Genomic DNA, 19,926 nt, shown 5'->3' with positions numbered 1-19,926 from the left:
TGTCTTTTGAAAGTCTGATTATATGTCCTGGTATGAGTCTCTTTTAGTTCATCTTACTTGGAGTTCGGTAAGCTTCTTGGATATTTATATTCATGTCTTCTATGAAATTTGGGAAGTTTTCAACCATTATTTCTTTAGATATTCTTTCTACCTCTGTCTGTCTTCTTCTGGGACATCCACAACGCATATGTGTTGTTCTGCTTGATGGTATCACAAGGTCCTTAGGGTTCTCTTTTCTTCAATCTTTTTCCTGTTTCTCAGGCATGATAATTTACATTGTCTCATCTTCAAGTTTACTAATTCTTTCTTCTGCCTGCCCAAACCTGTCTTTGAATCCGTCTAGTGAATTTTTCATTTCAATTACTATGCTCTTCAGCTCTAGAATTTTTTTGTTTCTTTTTAGGCTTTCTATCTTTTCATTGATACTTCTGTTTTGTTCAAATATCATTTTCATGACTTCACCTACACTTTTCTTTAGTTCTTTGAGAATCATTAAGGCAGCTGTTTAAAAATCTTTGTGTAATATATCTGCCATTAAGTCTATTTTAGGGACAGATTCTACTGAATTATTTTTTTCCTTTGAATGGGCCATACCTTCTTGTGTCTTTGTATTCCTTGTGACTTTCTGTTGAACACTGGACATTTCAATGTAATAATACAGTAACTATGGAAATCAAATTCTCCCTTTCCTCAAGGTTTGCTGTTTGTCATTGTTTTTGTTTTTTTGATTGTTGTAGGCTGTCTGTGTGCCAAGATCAGTCTGAGGTGTAAACTTTGCCTTACGTCTTTTCTGATCCTTTCCTTGGGTATACACAGTCACTTTTAATTTTTCCCCATATATGCAGTTGTTTTTGAATGCTGTAGTCTTTTATGTGTGTCCCAAAAGGGGAAAAGCAAAAAATTAGGAAGCGGGGGAAAAGAGGGCACCTTTAAAATCTCCTAAAAGTCACTTCAGCTGTAGAGAGAAGGATTTACAACAATGGTGAAGGTACAATGGCTATCTGCCTCTTTATGTCTGCACCTCTCCAATCAGAAGCAGTAATCAGAGCATAGATCCCCAATATTTAGAGGACAGAGTCTTTTTCACCCACTCTAGATTCTGCAAGCTATGTGTAAGCTATTCTAGGAACACCTGCACAGCTGCCTGCCATACAGATGGAGCTGGGGATAAGTAGCTGCTCCTGGGCTAAGAGCTCAACTTGACTGAAATGAACTGCAATTTAACATCTAAGCCTTCCTCTGGATGTTGCAAGCCTTTAACAGACTCCAGAGTTCCAAAATAGTTTTATCAGACAGATTCTGCTAGTGCAATTGTCTTAGAGTAGATAGATTTCTGGTGCTTCCACCATTTTCTAAGGATCCTCTGCTATCCTGTTACCTTTTATGAATTATTTTTTAGATATATTTTTTCTTTCTCAACTAGATTCTAATCTATTTCACTTACTTTTATTTCTCATTGTGACAAATCCAGTGAGCAAATGGAGGTAACAACATGTAACATAGTGCTTGGCATATGGTAAGCAGTTAATAAATATTAGGTATCTTTCTTTCTTTCTTTCTATCTAATCTATCTATCTATCTATCTATCTATCTATCTATCTATCTATCTATCTATCTATCTATCATTTAACATGTACTCTTCTGGGAATGAGTAGTTAGGAGGAAGTGTGAAGAAACAGCACGAGTGTACTCTCTGCCTGGAGGATCTGGTATAATAGGGAACCGCCTGAGCTGCTTTGTGTAAACAGATTGAAATTGTGGAAAGATCAATCTTTTGTATGTCCTCAATGCCTTCTGCTCTGTCGGATTCTTAGCTTCACCTTCCCCTGCTTTCTTACCATTTCTGCATTTCACAATTTGGGTCACAGCTGTGGTTGATGAATCGGGCCTCATTTCCCATGCGGTAACTGTCAATTACCATCCCACTATCCAGGTTCAGACAATAGTGGTCACTGTGATTATGATACTGCTCAATCATCCTGTTCCTAAAGAGGAGGGAAATGATTGAAAGCCAATTAAAGCCAATTTCAAATGTTCCATTTTTCCATTCTAATCTGGTACCTTTGCCACTTTACTGGAGTATCATTTACTACTGTACCTGAACTCCTGTTCACTGACAACCTCCCCAAGGTATTCAATGATGAACTGTCCAGCTTTTAGGGGTTCTTTGGTTCTGATTCCCCATCCTTTTTCCTCAGCTCGGAATCGTTCTAGACATTGCACCCACTCATGCCTCTGTATCCTCTGGTTACAGCACTGCTCACCACAGGGGCAAGTGTTGGGGGAACACTCAGCAAAGATCATTCTAGGAAGAAAAGGAATAATTACATATAAATTAACATTATACATGCCTTCATGAACCCATTTTTTGTTTTATAGGAATTTTAAAAATTAATGCATAAAATTAGTTTTTATTTTAATAAGGTTAGATTGGTTAACAAGGTTAACAGGGTAATAACGTATTAAGTTCAAAAATTAACAATACTGAAAATTTCCAAGTCAAGTTGCAAGCACGGATGCTTCTTGTATATTATTAACCTAAATTGCTCACTCAGGATCCTCGGTAAACACTGTCATATTTAGCTCTGTGCTAAGAATAAATGAACTGTAACCCATAAAGGAATTAGTAATTTGATAATTATACTGTACTATTGCTTTGAAGTAGCTCACAGCCATTTATAGATTGTTTTTAAAAGTTGTGGTAAAATAGGCATAAAATTGACATTGTAACATTTACCATTATAGCCATTTTTAAGTGTACAGTTCAGTACATTCACGTTGTTGTTTTATAGAAAATTTACATTTCATTAGTGTAAATGACATATCCATATTGGAAATAACATTTCCAGACTATATGACTGCTGAACCTATAATCTCTAGTGAATAACAAGTAAAAAATTCTAGAGATACTAGTTGAAAGTTGTTATGCATGTGTCTTCTCATTGTTTTCTTTTTTTAAATTTCTAGATCTTTTTATAGAAGACATTTAGTTTTGGTGTATAGTTTGGAATCCCAGTAAGAGTATTTAACATGATTAAAACAAAGAAGAATCAAGAATTCAAATAGATTCAAAATACCATGTTATATTTAAAAGCATAATTTACAAATCTTATAAATAAAGTATTTAACACTCTACAATTTAAAGTACTTTCAGAGTTGTTTGATTTATTCTTCCAAAAACTATTATCTTTATCTACAGGGCAAACAGCCTACAGTGTTAAATCACATAAAGGAGCAGTAAGCAGATAAAGTATCCACTGGATTGTTCTTCAATTTAAGGCAATCAGATTAACTTGTAAGGACACTGCCTTACTGTTAAATTCACCGCATTTATTCTTTCTTTTGCTGACTTCTTTGCTGCATGTATACTGTTAAACATCCCTCCTAAAAGTGTCCTCTTTTTTGGGCTTTCTTGATCTTTTATGATAATGGATTTTTCACCTCTCCAATAACAATTCCTGCCTTTTTTTTTTTTTAACAGGAATCCTTTTTTTCCCCCCTCTACTTTCCATGGCACATTCCTTGCTCTTCTCTTCAGAAGGCTTATTTATTTTCATGGTTTTAATTGCAATCCTATTCATAATATCCCACCTACACTTTCATCATACCTCATTAACACATACAACAATGAACTTTTGGTGGATAAAATAACTAAAACATAAAAAAGAACTAAAACATAAGTATAACAGAGTACTGAGATGAAAGAGAATTCAATTTCCAAAAACATCAGCCAGAGAACAATAATTCAGAGGTTGCTGAAAATTTGTGGTTTCTAGAGTTGAAGGCATTGAAATATATTCCATTTGTTCTGATAAATAACCAAGATAAGTCCTTTAATTGTATAAAAATTAAAACATGTTTCTATTCATTATCTGGAAAACAAAACTATAAATTTACTAAAACCTTAAAGTAGATGCTGCAAGTTAAGATGTGAAGTCTTAGATTAAGCAATATAAATTACCATTATCTTCAGCCAGATAACACCTTTGAAAAACTAGATAATTTTTTTCCCCTTTAAATACAGAACTAGACTGCTGTTTCGGGCACATGGTAAGACTTAAGGTTAAACAGTCACTGAGAAATGTATAGTGTGATTGACTTAACTGGCTATGGAAGTCAGACCATTCCCTGTGAGTGGAAATGGGTTTTTACTTAAATGAAATGAATGTTTCCATGATGAATAAGCCTTAGAGGCAGAGGAGAGGACTGTCCTGACTTTTTGGGACCAAGAATCTGAGGACCTAGGGTTCTACTAGAGCAGTAGGTGAAAGATCCTAGAGATTCTCACTGGTGGGTATGTGGAAGTGTACTGTACTCAATAAAGGAGAACAGATAGAATATAATAGGGAGCTAGACAGGGACCCTGATGTTCAGTTTAGGGCCTGTGAACTCTGAGAGTAATCACTACTAGTGGCATTATAAATCTCACCAGGCAATATACTTTTATTTTCCCCTAAGTATTCAGTTTTTTTTTTAATATACTATGTCTGTTTCTGTGGAAAGCTGACGGAATGTACTCTGTACATGCTGTGAGCAAATGGGTACAGGGTTAAAAAGTAGCTTGAAATGAATTATTAGGACTCTGCTTTAGGGAATGAGGAATGTTCTGAAGTAATGGGTTTGATATGGATGGCATACAGAAACAAGAATCCACAGGGAAGATTTGCAGAATTTAAAAACAATGTTGGTAATTCCTAAAGTTGTGAGAGAGGAGAACAAATTTTTAACATATTTATTTGAAGTAACTGTAAAAACTCATTATGTGCTTTAAAGATAGTCCTAAATCAAGTTTTCCTTGGGCTATGTGCAAGTGAGTACAGTTCTACATATAAGTCTTACCTAGATGTGGAAAGTGGATGCTGCAGATTGTTTAATTCCCCCACTCCATATATTTACAGAACTTTGAATACAAGACAGGAAAGACAAAGCCACCCTACATTTTAGGTAGCACCATTTAATTGAATCTTTACACGGGTCACTTTTAAATATATTAAGGAAGCACCCACTGAATAGCATATTTCAATTTTTCTTAGTTATTTGTGAATTTACCATATGCATGATGATATAGTATCACATTCTCATGACACAAAGTTGGCAGCATTGTATCTGAGGGTTTGTTTATTTCTTATTCAGGGTTAAGTTTTTTTTTTTTTTGAACAATGGCAACATAATGAGAAAAGTAAATGTGATACCCACACTACATGATTTAAGAGAATCAACATAATTATGTAAAGGTGAATATTCAAATTTTAATTTTTAAGTAATTAAAAGACTAATTAACTACTTATATAAGTAGTATGGTACAGTGGAAAGAACATGACTTGAATCAAACACATGTGGGTTCAAATTCTGTCTCGTCACTTGTATTGTGTAATATAGAGCAATTTATTATAAATATTCTAGGTTCCTTCATCTATACAATGTAAAATTATCACCTATGTCCTTGGACTATTGTGAGAAAGAAAAAATAAGCAATGAGGCAGCAGCTATTATGATGATAATTTCAGAGACAATAAAATATCATATAAAAAGACACAGTAATGTTAGCATCTAAAGAAATGCACACATAAACAACCCTAAGGACATATCATACTTTCATATATTAAAATGAAATACTAAAGCATTAGAAATTAAGTTAGATGTTAATACTTAAAAAGGTGGAACTATGGGGAAATAAATATATTTATATATTGGTGGTAATTAACTCAATAATTTATGAGTTACTGGATAGTATATAGTAAGAATTATATATATGTTCATATAGTTCATACAGGTATTTTCTTTTGGGGATATTTCTTCTTTTGCGAATACACTCTAAGGGTAAAAAAAGGAATCTACACAGAGTTTCACAGTAGTGCCATTTTTAATAGCAAAACATTAAAAATAGCTTGAATGATGAACAACAGGAGAATGTTGTTCAAACACTGACATATCAACCTAAGAAGTATGAGCTCGTGGACTATAATGATCCATAAAAGTGCATATATTTGTGAGTGAAAAAAATTGGTGACAGAACCCTGACTATCTATCCCACCAAGCTATTACTACTATGTACATTTGTGTGTATGTACAATGACAAGATGTAAATTTACAGTGATGTAGATAAGGTAGAATTTCCCAACTGGCATGTTAAAGAAGAAACACTGATTCCCTCAGCCTAAAGAACAGTTGACTAGAGATCAAGACCAGGGAAGCAGTTTATTTGGCCAGGAAAGCTATCTAGAACAAGAAGCATTGATGTGAAGTTCACCGTTTCTTTTTTGCTGTAAATCTGCTTATGTTACTAAAACCAACAAATTCTATCTCTACTCCTTTGTAGACAATGTCTATTAGACATTTCCATTTTGAAATCTCAATGTCATTTAAAACTCAGTAGTCCCAGATCAAAATCATAATTTTTATTTCCACACTAGTTACATTCCATACTTCCAATCTATGACAATAGCTTTACCATCTCTCACTAGCCTTGATGACTCAATCATCAGGTGTATATCTGCTATATGTTAACAGTTTATCAACTTAATTTCCCCCCAAATATATCATGGCCTTCTCTCTCACTGCCATCATCCTACTTTTACTCCCTCTTTATGGCTACCATATACTGAGATCTAAGATTTCTAGAACTGTGCTTAATACATTATAAACATTGTTTCATATAATCCTTATAACCCCCTGATAAGTAAGGTATTATTTTTATTAGAGGCGTTAAATAACTTTCCTCAGGTATCATAAGTAGTAAGAGAATTTAAACCTAGGTACATAAGTCGTATTGTTTTTCTGTTACGCTATTTAGCCCATGTTACAGGCTGAGTATGTTCCCTCAAAATTCATAGTTAAAGCCCTAGCTCCCAATGTGATGATGATATTAGGAAGTAGGGCCTTTGGGAGGTAAACAGGTTTATATAAGGTCACGAGGGTGGGAACCTCATAATGAGATTTGTGTCCTAGGAAGAGAGAGAGAAATCTCTCTCCACCAGAAGCATGCACTGAGGAAAAGTCATGCGAGCATATAAGGAGAAGGCAGCTGTCTATGAGCCAGTAAAGTGGGCTCTCACCAGATACTGCATCTGCTGGCATACTGATCTCGAATTCCCAGCCTCTAGAACTATGAGAAATAAATCTGTTGTTTAAGTCTAAGATATTTTGTAATAGTAGGCCAAGACAGTCCATTAATTAGGTTTTATATATCTCTGTACAACTTCTTGAGGGGAAATCAAAGAGCCTATTTAACCTTTCCCTCTAAGTAAAATCTCTTATAGATCTTAAAGCCTATGCTCATAGAGGAGTCAGTTTACTACAGTACCTGTTGAGGCAGTCATCCACACAGCCCTTTCTGGTGTCATCATCTGGCTTCTTACAGTTACAGGTGGTAGCCTCATAACCAGAAAGGGGTTTGACATCAACGTAGACATCTTGAGAGGGGATAGCAAAGAATAGTTTGTGAACATATAGGTTAATTTTTTAAGTGCCAGGCTAAGAACAACATTGATGGTATAGAGGCAGAAAAAACAGCTCCCAAGTTACTCACTTGAACGAATTTTTTTATATAGTGGGACATCTGGTTTTTTGTAGAGCTAGAAGAAAAAAAAATAGAAATATCTTGATACAGCATTCAACTTCAAGTGCCAGACAACAGCATCAATCACTAAAAATAGAGGAAATTATCCATGAACTCTGGTCATATAGAAATATTTACAAGACTTTCTGGGTTGGATACATTTGAGAGAAGCTCTTGGTGTGATTACATTTTACCCAGAAATAAAAGGTTGCTTACTAGATCAGGGTAAGAGAAAACTAGATTCAACAGAAGAAATATTAAGTAGTCTAAAGAAAATACATTTTGAATTAGATGTATCTTCAGTATATTGCTGGATAAACTTAAATGAAAATCATATTGCAGATCAAAGCTATTCATTTGGATAAACTGAGATTATATTTGACTCTCTGAAAAGAATGGAAAATTTGTCCAGGGCTTGTTTAGATGGTCTGGGTAGATACATAAAATTAACAAGATGAGTACCCTGGCTTTTTCAGGGTGAATGTTGTAGGAAAATACATTTCATATTTTAATTAAGGCAATTAATTTAGTGAATAAAGGGGAGATGGCAGGCAGGATAATGGAGCTTTCACACTGCAATCAAGAATGCATTAGGAGCAAATATTAAGTACTGTATATAAAAAAGATAAACAAGTTTCTTCTGTATACCATGGGAAACTATATTCAATATCTTTGTAGTAACCTGTAATGAAAAAGAATATGAAAACTAATACATGTATGTTTATGTATGACTGAAATACTATACTGTATACCAGAAATTGACACACTGTAAACTGACTATACTTTGATTTTTTAAAAAGATTTAAAAATACATATAAAAAGAATGCATTAGAAAAAAATATATTAGTTGTTCTGTGTTTTACCACAAAAGAGAGTATAAAAACAAACAAACAAAAAGCAACTTGGTTTAAGCTAGAGTGTATTAATCTATAAGAATAATCCCACCACCATTTCTCAGTGGGTAGAGAGTCAAAGCACTATCTCCTCCATATGAACTCTCTGAGACAAATATCTAACATATTGATCCTCTCAGAACTCAAGAGAGGCCACCAGAGAAGAGAATGCAGAAGGGAATGTCCACTGCTTTTGGTTTTCCAAAATTAAACTTTGGTGGAATTTTGGCATATCTCAGGAGCTTATTTAGCTTATTTGCATGACTGCTTCTATTTCTCAGTCTTCAGTCGGGGGCTAGAGCTTAATACAAAAATTACTGGGGAAACTTTTCAATTAGGAAAGCAAGAGAGAAAAACAGCACTTTCCCATTTTTAGTTTGCAATATATTTAAAGATCTTTTAAAAGTACAAGAGTGTTAAACAGTCTCCCTGTTTCCTTTGGTAGAAGAATCTCTTTTGTATGTGAAAAATAAATTCCAAACTGATGGGAAGGAGCCAACAAAAATAAAGCTTGAAATTTCTTAGTGCTGCTGGCAGTACATCTAAATTCTCCTGAGACCTGCATCAAACAGGATTCTTACAGAACAAAATCTGTGCTACCAAAATAAAAGTCCAGAATAATAACAGAAGGTTGCCTAAGGAAGCAGGAACTTACTGCTATTTTGAAGTAAGAGTAAAGGCAAATAGGTCACATTAAATATGGATGCAAATTCATTTTTCTTAGTCTCTAACCTTCACAGGGATACTTCTCTATACTTCCTAAGATGAGAACATAACAGAAGGCAGAGAAAAAGACTTGCATTCCCCTCTGCTCTCATTTACTACTTAAGATGAAACATAGTAAGAAAGGCCCGTACCTGATTATGTTTCCACTGCCAAAGAATATCATAGGGAAGCTGGAAATCAATTCTCTTTTGCCTTAAATATTTTCCTGAAACAAAAAAATACTATCAATTTCAATATCTATTCACACACAAAAAACCATACAGCCCCAAGATTTAATATGCACTGACTAGAAAAATAGAGATTTAATTTTATGGGTTTTTCCATCACCAATTTTTAATTTTAGCTACTCTTTTCCACTGTGCACCATGTGGTATATGCTAAAGATATTTTTTTAATTGAAGTATAGTTGATATTTAGTATTATATAAGTTTCAGGTATACAGTGAAGTGATTAATACATATATTCTTTTCCATTATAGGTTTTACAAAATATCGCACATAGTTTCCTATGCTATACAGTAAATTCTTTTTATCTGTTTTATATAGTGGTGCGTATCTGTTAATCCCATACTCCTAATTTATACTCCCTTCCTTTTCCCCTTTGGTAACCACAAGTTTGTTTTCTACCTCTGTGAATCTGTTCTGTTTTGTATTTTTATTTTAAGACCACACATATAAGTGATACCATATAATATTTCTTTCTCTGTCTGACTTTCTTCACTTAGTATGATAATCGCTAGGTCCATCCATGTTGCTATAAATGGCAACATTTCACTCTTCTTTTTTTATGACCGAGTAATAGTCTATTATACATACACATCACAACTTCATTCATTCATCTGTTGATGGACACTGAGGTTGCTTCCATGTTATGTTTCGATAGTAGCTTATATAAAACTAGCATAGCAAGTTTACTACCAAAAATACATAGGTCGTATACAAATGGCCAATAGGCAAATGAAAAAAATGCTCAATATTGCTATCATCAGAAGAATGCAAATCAAAACTACAATGAGGTATCACCTCACACCAATCAGAATGGCCATCATACAAAAGTCCACAAACAATAAATGCTGTAGAGGCTGTGGAGAAAAGGGAACACTCCTACACTCTTGGTGGGAATGTAGTTTGGTGCAGCCATTACGGAAAACAATATGGAGATTCCTCAAAAAACTGAAAATAGACTTACATATGATCCAGCAATCCCACTCCTGGGCATATATCCACAGGGAACTCTAATTTGAAAAGATACATGCACCCCCAGTGTTCATAGCAGCACTGTATACAATAGCCAAGACATGGAAGCAATCTAAATGTCCATCGACAGAAGACTAGATAAAGAAGTTGTGGTATATTTATACAATAGAATACTACTCAGCCATAAAAAGATTAAATAATGTCATTTGCAGCAACATGGATGGATCTAGAGATGGTCATTCTAAGTGAAGTAAGCCATAAAGAGAAAGAAAAATACCATATAATATCACTCATATGTGGAATAAAAAAAAAAGACACTAATGAACTCATCTACAAAACAGAAAAAGACTCACAATCTTATGTAGTAAACAATCTTATGGTTACTAGGGGAAAGGGGACAGGAAGGGATAAATTTGGGAGTTTGAGATTTGCAAATGTTAGCTACTATATATAAAAATTGATTTAAAAAACAAATTTATTTTATACAGCACAGGGAACTATATTCAATATACTGTAATAACCTTTAATGAAAAAGACTATGAAAACAAATATATGTATATGCATGACTGGGACATTGTGCTGTACACAGGAAACTGACACACTGTAACTGACTATACTTCAATTAAAAAAAAAGTACCTGTGACCATAATGTTCAAAGCATTGTAACTTCTTTTGCATTGGATGATCACTATAATTTTTGATAAATATATGCCTGATCAAAACAACATAAATATAATACACATTTTCAAAGTTACAGCTCTATTAAGGCATAATTTACACACCATAATAAGTAGCTTTTTAAAGTATTCTATTCAGTGGGTTTTAGTGTACAGGATGGTTAATTTTATGTGTCAACTTGGCTAGGTCACAGTACCCAAATATTTGGTTAAATATTATTCTAGATGTGTCTGTGAAGGTATTTTTTAGATGAGATTAACACGTAAATCAAAAGAGTCTGAAGAGAGCAGAGTATCCTCCATAATGTGGGTAGGATTCATCCAATCAGCTGAAATCCTTAATAGAATAAAGACTGACCTCTACAGAGTGAATGCTGCCTTCAGACTCCTTGAGCTGCAACATCAGCTTTCTTAGTCTCCATGCTGTCAGCCTAACCTGCAGACTTTGGACTTGCCAGCCTCCACAACTGTGACAGCCAAGTTCTTCAAATAAATCTTTCTCGCTACATATCTCATTGGCTGTTTCCTTAGAGATTTGTGATTAACATAATCAAAATTATTTCAGAACACTTTCATCATCTCCAAAAGAAACCTTGTAACCACTAGCAGTCACTCCCCATTCTCTCCTACCCCTAGTCACTGGAAACCATTAATCTACCTTGTATTTCTATGTATTTGCCTATTTTGGATATTTCATATAGATGGAATCATAAAACGTGGTATTTTGTGACTGTTTTCTTTCATATAACATGGTATTTTCATGGTTCATCCATGTTGTTGCATTTCTCAGTACTTCATTTTTTATTATTGCCAAATAATATTCCATTGTGTGAATGTATCTCATTTTGTTTATCCATTTACTCACTGATGGAAACGTGGGTGCTTCTACCTTTTGACTATTATGAATACTGCTGCTATGAACATGTGTATTTTTGTCTGGACATATGTTTTCAGTTCTTTTGGGTATATACTGAAGCAGCAGAACTGCTGGGTCTTCTGGTAAATCTATGTTTAACTTTTTGAGGAACTGCTAAAATACTTTCCAAAGAGGTTTATCCACTTCACATTCCTACCAGCAATATATGAAGGTTCCCGTTTCTTTACACCCTTATCAATCCTTTAATTAAAGTCATCCCCATGAGTGTGAAGTGACAGCTCATTATGGCTTTGATTTCCATTTCCCTAATGACTAATGATGTTGAGCATCTTTTCATGTGCTTATTGGCCACTTGTGTATCTTTTCTGAAGAAATATCCATTCGAATAATTTACTCATTTAAAAAATTGTGGTTTTTTTTATTATTGAGTTATAACAGTTTTTCATATATATGGGTTTTGGGATACAAGTCTATTACTTGATATACAATTTGAAAATGATTTTCTCATTATGTGGGTTGTTTTAGTTTCTTGATGGGGTTCTTTGAAGCACAAATGTTTTAATATTGAAAAGTCCAGGAGGGAGGGTATAGCTCAGTGGCAGAGTGCATGCTTAGCATGCACAAGGTCCTGGGTTCAATCCCCGGTACTTCCATTGAAAACAAATAAACAAACAATACTGATAAAGTCCAATTTGTCTCTTTTTTCTTTTGTTGTACATGATTATGGTGTTAGATATCTAAGAAATTATTATTTAATCCAAGGTCACGAAGATTTACTCCTATGTTTTCTTGAGACTTTTACAATTTTAGCTCTTATACTGAGATTGCTGATCCATCTTTAGTTAACTTTTTTATATGGTGCTAGACAGAGATTCAACTTTATCTTTTTATATGTGTGTATCCAGTTATCACAGAAACCATCTTTCAAAAAGATCATGGTTTTCCTCATTGAACTTTTACGGCACTGTTGTCAAAAATCAACTGACAACAAATGTAAGAGTATAATATACATTTTGATAAATGAGTATTTATCATAAAAAGTAAAATTTTATTTGAAATAGATTTCTCTAATGAGACAAAGAGACCTGAATTCATTAAAAATTTGAAATATATTATTGAATAACTCCATTGATAAGATACATTAGTATTTCATTTATATAACTATTTTATTCACTTAACTAATATGGCAAAGATAGAGATGAACCCAGGTCTGGCTGACCCCAAGTCATGCTCTTTGTTTACACAATACTGGAAGTGAGCTGCTTAAAACAGTTGACTGGCCTCTCTCCCTATCCTGTCTAAAATACTATCTGAGCAACAGAATATCACTGTCCAGAAAAAAAAAATTCCATCTTGCAATAGCCTGATTTTAAGTCTTGTTTCATAGGAAAAAGACCCACTATTTGATAGTTTTGTCCACTATCTACTTATTTGCAGATCACTGAGTACAAGCTAGTCTTAATGAGAGACTAAAGTGGGGATTTAGAGAGAGAAAAATCTTTATTTAAATTAAGGGATTTCCATCCTCGACCTCTTAACCACTATTCATGCCAGATATGTGACAGAAATATTGGCATATCCATTATTCATCTCATCTCCCTTGGGATTAACTGACTATCACCCCCTTGACTAGTTAGAGCTTTTTCCCAAGACATGAGTTAGCCAATTTCCCATCTAGGACAAAACCAGTGAGACCAAAATGCTTGTATTTTCCTTTAAATGAGACTTTTAAACTACTTCCTATCTTCAAAGTCTATTTATCATTAGCAGATTCTAGGAAGTAGCTAAATCTGCTGAGAATCTGCTTCCACTGTTATGACATCACTACTAAAAACAAAAGGTTCTTTCGAAAGAACTTTGGCACTAAGCCTAGAGAATATGGAACTTACTCTAAACTTCCTTAAATAGGCTCTAATAGAGTTACCTGAGAATTAAACCCTGTAATTCTACGTTGTAGTTAAACTACCCTCCAGCCACTCAATACAGAATAATTAAAGCAAACAAATCTTTACCGTAGAATTACACTGTTGGTACTGGGCCCTCTTGGGAGAAAAAACAAATTAGATAAATCATAAGACACAGAAGAGCCCCATAGTCAAGAGGGTCAAGAGTCATAGTTGAAGAGAATAACAGAAGTATGGGATCAATGTTTACAACACAAGTAAGCTGCTCTTGGAAAAAAAACTGTCATCTATATTTAATAACATTCTTATTTCCTTTTCTTTCATTTGTATAACCAATATTTGTTAAACTTCTATTGTATACCAAGTACTGGAAAATCAAAGAAGAATAAGAAAAACAAATGATCCTGTGCTTCCAGAGTTTATAATCTAATAAGGGAGACAGATTAGCAAATGAGTAAACAAATAAAATAATTTTAGATTATAGAAAGAAATAAACAGGGTGCTGTGATATAAAATAAAGGTAAGAAGCATGTTTCCTAGGACAATCAGGAAGATAATTTTAAAGAAAATGATATTTAAGCTGATAATGACATTAAGCTCATCCTCAAAGGATGAGAAAAACCAACCACGGGAGGAGTTCGATTAAGACCTTTTCAGGCAGTCGTAATAATAAGCAAGATGATCTTTTGGTAGGAAAGAGCTTGGTATGTTCTAGAATCTGAAACAAGAACCAGAATGATACAATACAGTGAATAAGGGGAAGATGGGGACAGACAGATGCAGAATGATGAGCTAGTCATGAACCAGATCATTCTTAAAAGTCCGGGTAAGGAGTTTATAGTTTACTCTAATGACAAGCCACTGAAAGGTTTTAAGTATGATTTAGTTTAAGTTATTAAATCATTTCTTTTTTTATTATGTGAAGAGCGGTTTGGAAGGGAGCAAGAATAGAAGTGAACAGATCTGTTAGAAGGCCATTGCAATAGTCCGAGCAAAAGATAATAGTGGCACAGATGTGAATGATGGCAGTGGAATTTGAAGAGAGGCAGGATATATTCCAAGGATGGAAATAACAGAATTTGGTGGATGGACTGGATAAGGTGTTGGAAGAATGAGAGAAATCCAGGACAACTTATAGGTATTCTTTACTTATCTGATAAGCTGGACAGCAGGATCCTGGAAAGTATTATTACCAAAATGCTAAACAAAGACTTGACATATTCTCCAACAATAAATAGAAAGATAAATCTTGCTCAATTTTCAAGCATATAAATGATCAGGAAAAGCAGTGGGTTCTCTTCCTTTGATTATTACTTATCTATAAATCATCTCCCTTTGAACACAGAAAACATTTGAAACTGAACTAATGAATAGCTGAAGTTTTCTTAGATGACATACTTAGAGAATCAAATGCTACAGATAAAGTGTTGGTTATTGAAACTCCAGTGAATAAGATTTACTTCACTTTGACTCCTAGATGGTAAGAGAATTTGCAAAATTCTTCAGAGTGAATATAAATTAAATGGTAAAGGTCTGACTTCAAATGGAGATGTAGAAATAGTAAGAGCACAAAGACATTTCACACAAATTCAAGAAATAACCATTTTTTTTCTCAGCAATATACTATATATACTGAGTACTCACCAACATGAATGGGGGCTGGGAATAATCCATACTCATGTTCTCCTGGAGTGTATTCCAGCTTCTCTTTCTTTAATTGGATCAATCGGCTCTTTGGGCTATGATCAGAAAAGAATGAAAAACAGAGGCAGTGTAATTTTCTCTTGTGGTCAAATACAGAAAACAAATCATTGTATCAAGAGTATTTGTTTTAGTGGTGATCCTTTTGTAATGTACAGAAATAGCAAATCACTATGGTGTGTGTGAACTAACGTGGTATTGTAGGTCACTTTACCTTAATTAAAAAAAATTGCAATACTATTTTGAGTTAAAAATCACTTTTATAAACACAAAAAGGAATGAACTTGGCTTCATGGTAATTTATGCAAAAATACTGGGGAGCTTTCGTTAACAATTTAAAAATGCTAATGTAATTCAATTGAGCTATAGATGGGATTTCATAAAGTACAAAAGCTCCAAATTCACAATTTAGAGTGTAATTTAAGAAAAGTCTATCTACAAAATAAAGTATGTTATTTTTCTATAATTTTGAACCCAAACTACTCATTTCATGTCAGTCTCCTAATAAAGGACAAAGAAAACTAACAAAATAACAAATGGTTTCTATGCGTGAACTATTCTGTATGACTTATTCTACATGTCAGAAACAGTTGATTCAGTTGATTTATATACATGTCTGGTTTGTAAACAAAATAGTGAACTGGGGGAAAAGAGTATTTGTTTCAACAGTGTCTTAAATTTTAAATGCATATTTTTGAAGGGAGGGGTACTAAGTAGTTTCATGTATCTTAAAAATCTACATTTCTGGAATTACCTTTTAGAAATTATACATAAGAAACAACCTTATTAGCATTCTCTAACAGTTTTATAGAAGGAAACCAGACTTCAGATCTGATCATAATCATTGCCTTATATATGGCTAATGACTCATAGTTTATAAAGTACTTTCACATATTATCATTTATGTTAATCCTGTGAAGTAGGTAAGAAATGTTAGCTGTAGTATACAGATTTAAAAACTGATTCTCTATAAGGATGGCTTGCTTTAATTTTAGTAGTAAGGAGATTCAAGATGAAAACCTCAGTTTCTTGCTCAACTCTTACTCATTATTCTCCTTATTTATTTATTCTACAATGTCCCATAAGCATACCTCTTCCTCTCATCTTACTGATCTGTATTTCAATGAGGTCAAAATCTCAAGAGATACATATATATCTATATATCTCAAAGAGGGAAAAAAAGAAGGGGAAAAAAGGAAATGAGAAAAAGAGGAGAGAAAAAAGGAGTTCAGGAGAGCCTCATAATCTACTCTGATTTTATTTTGACTTAAAGTTCCAGTAAATAAGGCAAGCTGGATATATTTCTCCATGAATTATGGCATACTGCCTTTCAAAATACAAGTCTAATCTATTATATCTTTTTTATGTATATTCATTTTAATTTTTTTTAATTATAGGTTACTACAAGATACTGAATATAGTTCGCCATGCAATACAAAATAAACTTTAGTCTATAGTATCTTATAACATGTAAGCATGCTGATATACGTGAGAAAATTGAGGCCCAGAGAATAAGTTATCTGCAGAACCTGAAGTTATTAGAAGACTTGTTCTTTCCAGTGAGTCATTCATTTAGTTATTCAGTAATTACTAAGCACTCATTAAGTCCAGGCCTTGTTCCAAGTCCTGAGAAATAGTGGTAAATAAGATAGTTTACATTCTACTTGGGTAGAAAGAGAATAAGGAAATAATAAAAACTAAGAAAACAAACAAACAAAAGTCAGAAAATAATAAATGTCAAGCAAATAATTAAAATGTGATGAACAGCAAGTAATTTGGGAAGGCTTTTCTAAGGAAATGACATTAAGCTAAAATGTTACTGATAGAAGAGGATCTGGGAAATGGAGGAAGATCAGGCAGAGGAAATAGTTGGTATGAGATAAAAGTTTGAATGAGATTGGAAAATCAGAAGAAATGAAAGGAGGCTGAAGCAGTTCAGATGAAGTTAGAAACTAGGTCATGTGAAGTTTTTAAGGCAGTGTTAAGGAGTCTGGGAAACAGTTACAAAGAAGGAAAAGGAAGATATTAGACTGTTTAAAATATATCTAAAGATCAATTTTCTCATTTAAAGAAACCTACCCCAAATAATGATTGTGAACAGAAAGATGGAATTTTTTTAACCCAACTAAAAATTTTATTTCTTCATCATCAATTTAAGTCAAAAAGATCAAGAAAACAACTATCTAGAACTAAGCACTCTGCATAAAAGGAAATTTGATCTACACTTTATTAGATTCAAGATTTATCCAAACTAATTAAACAGAGAACATAAAAGTTTTCATTTAGCTAACACAGGTATAAAGCAAAACTGACATTTTACCCTGCTGCCAACAGGGTTAGCAAGCACAAAATGGACAGTAGTCGGGGAACAAAATACTTGGCATTCTGAACTGAATAAACAAGCAAAACCATACAAAAAAATTCAGGGTCACTTGTATAGTATTAGTCCCTCAAATAAACGAAACCTTGAATACATCCTATCGATTACCGACTGACTCCCTAAAAAAATTAAATTTATTCTTGATTTTGCAATGCTGATGTCTAAGACCCATGATATCACTATGCATATGATAATTATGTGAGAAATTATTTTCCTAGTTCTTAGCCAAGTCTGATTTTAGTTCTAATTTAGACATGGCCATTTATTTCCCTGTTGGTTACAACAACATGGAAATTTCTCTCATTTTTTAAAATACTGTTTCATGTGAGCTCTGAGGAGTGATATATTAAGAGAGAATTTGGTTGTTTTGTTAGTTTGTCTTCAAGATTCTGAACACTCCTGGCATTTCCTGCGGTATTCATTTTTGTACCAGTATCAGTTCAAATCACTCAGGAGAAAATCTTTATACCTGTAGGAATAAAGAATAGCCATTTCAGATATAGAAAAGCCATAATTTACAGTAAGCTTGACAGTATGTTTCTGTGATACGTGGCTGTACTAAACAGACTTTCAATCTGTGAAAAGTGAAAGGTGAAGCAACAAGCACTGATGTAGAAGTTATAGTAAATGATCCAGAAGATTTGCTCAGATCATTAATGAAGGTGGTTACACCAAACAACAGTTTTTTTCTGTGTAGGAAAAAACAGCCTTATACTGAAAGAAGATGTCATCTAGGATTTCCATCGCTAGAGAGAAGTCAATGCTTGGCTTTAAAGCTTCAAAAGACAGGCTGACTCTCTCGTTAGGGGCCAGTGCAGCCAGTGACTTTAAGTTGAAGCCAGTGCTCTGCTACCGTTCTGAAAATCCTAGGGCCTTTCTGAATTACACTGAATCTACTCTGCCTCTGCTTTTAAATGGAACAACAAAACACATCTGTTGACAGTATGATTTACTGAATATTTGAGCCCACTGTTGAGACCTACTGCTCAGAAAAAAGACTCCTTTCAGAATATTCCTGCTCATTGACAATGCACCTGGTCACCCAAGAACTCTGATGGAGATGTACAGCGAGATTAATTGTTCTTTTCATGCCTGTTTGCACAACATCCATTCTGCAGCCCATGGATCAAGGAGTAATTTCAACATTCAAGTCTTACTGCTGAAGAAATGCATTTCATACTGCTACAGCTAGCTGCCATAGACAGTGATTCCTCTGTTGAATCTGAGCAAAGGAAATTGAAAAACCTTCTGGAAAAGATTCCAGATGCCATTAAGAACATTTGTGGTTCATGAGACGAAGTCAAAATATCAGCATTAACAGGAATTTGGAAGGAGTTGTTTCCAACCCTCATGGATGACTTGGAGGGACTCAAGACTTCAGAGGAGGAAGTAACTGCAGATGTGATGGAAGTAGCAAGAGAACTAGAATTAGAAGGGGAGCCTGAAGGCGTGGCTGAATGGCTGCAACCTTGTGGTGAAACTGTCACGGATGAGGAGTTGCTTCTTATGGATGAGCAAAGAAAGTGTTTCCTTGAGACGGAATCTACTGCTGGTGAAGATGCTGTGAAAAGACTGTTGAAATGGCAGTGAAGGAGTTACAGTATTACATAAGCTTAGCTGATAAGGCAGTGTCAGGGTTTAAGAGGATTGACTCCAATTCTGAAAGAAGTTCTATGAGTAAAGTGCTATCAAACGGCATTTCACACTGCAGAGAAAGGAAGAGTCAAGATGCAGCAAATTTCATTGTTGTCTTAAGAAATTGCCATAGCCGCGCCAACTTTCAACAACCACCCTGATCAGTCAGAGCAGAGGCAAGGCCCTCTAGCAGCAAAAAAATTACAACTCACTGAAGACTCTTGATGGTTTGCGTTTTTTAGCAAATAAAGTATTTTTTAATTAAGATATATACATTGGTTTTTTTAAAATACATAATGCTATTATTACACACCTAACAGACTATAGTGTAAGCATAACTTGTACGTGTACTGGGAAACCAGAAACTTCGTGTGATTCC

At 34.1% G+C, this 19,926-nt stretch overlaps 1 protein-coding gene and 1 long non-coding RNA gene across 5 annotated transcripts in view; one reads left to right on the top strand and one right to left on the bottom strand.

Annotated features, from left to right (window-relative positions):
- Positions 1–19,926, bottom strand: part of ASH1L (ASH1 like histone lysine methyltransferase) — a 150,638-nt gene that overhangs the window by 31,145 nt on the left and 99,567 nt on the right. For all 4 annotated transcript variants that reach the window (XM_015248173.3, XM_006214636.4, XM_015248174.3 and 1 more), the window contains 6 exons: positions 15,476–15,570; positions 9,309–9,382; positions 7,529–7,574; positions 7,304–7,412; positions 2,099–2,305; positions 1,839–1,985 (listed from right to left, as the gene is read on the bottom strand). In XM_015248173.3, coding sequence (XP_015103659.1) covers positions 1,839–1,985; positions 2,099–2,305; positions 7,304–7,412; positions 7,529–7,574; positions 9,309–9,382; positions 15,476–15,570 — 678 coding nt within the window. The remainder of the gene's footprint in view (positions 1–1,838; positions 1,986–2,098; positions 2,306–7,303; positions 7,413–7,528; positions 7,575–9,308; positions 9,383–15,475; positions 15,571–19,926) is intronic.
- The window catches only part of LOC140688081 (uncharacterized), a 48,041-nt gene continuing 42,702 nt past the window's right edge, over positions 14,588–19,926 (top strand). Inside the window, exon 1 of the long non-coding RNA XR_012062801.1 lies at positions 14,588–14,657. This is a non-coding gene — a long non-coding RNA (uncharacterized lncRNA). The remainder of the gene's footprint in view (positions 14,658–19,926) is intronic.

Source organism: Vicugna pacos, chromosome 21 (genome assembly GCF_048564905.1).
Source record: "Vicugna pacos chromosome 21, VicPac4, whole genome shotgun sequence".
NCBI lineage: Eukaryota > Metazoa > Chordata > Mammalia > Artiodactyla > Camelidae > Vicugna > Vicugna pacos.
The sequence above is the reverse complement of the archived record's forward strand: the minus strand, read 5'-3'. Positions and strand labels throughout refer to the sequence as shown.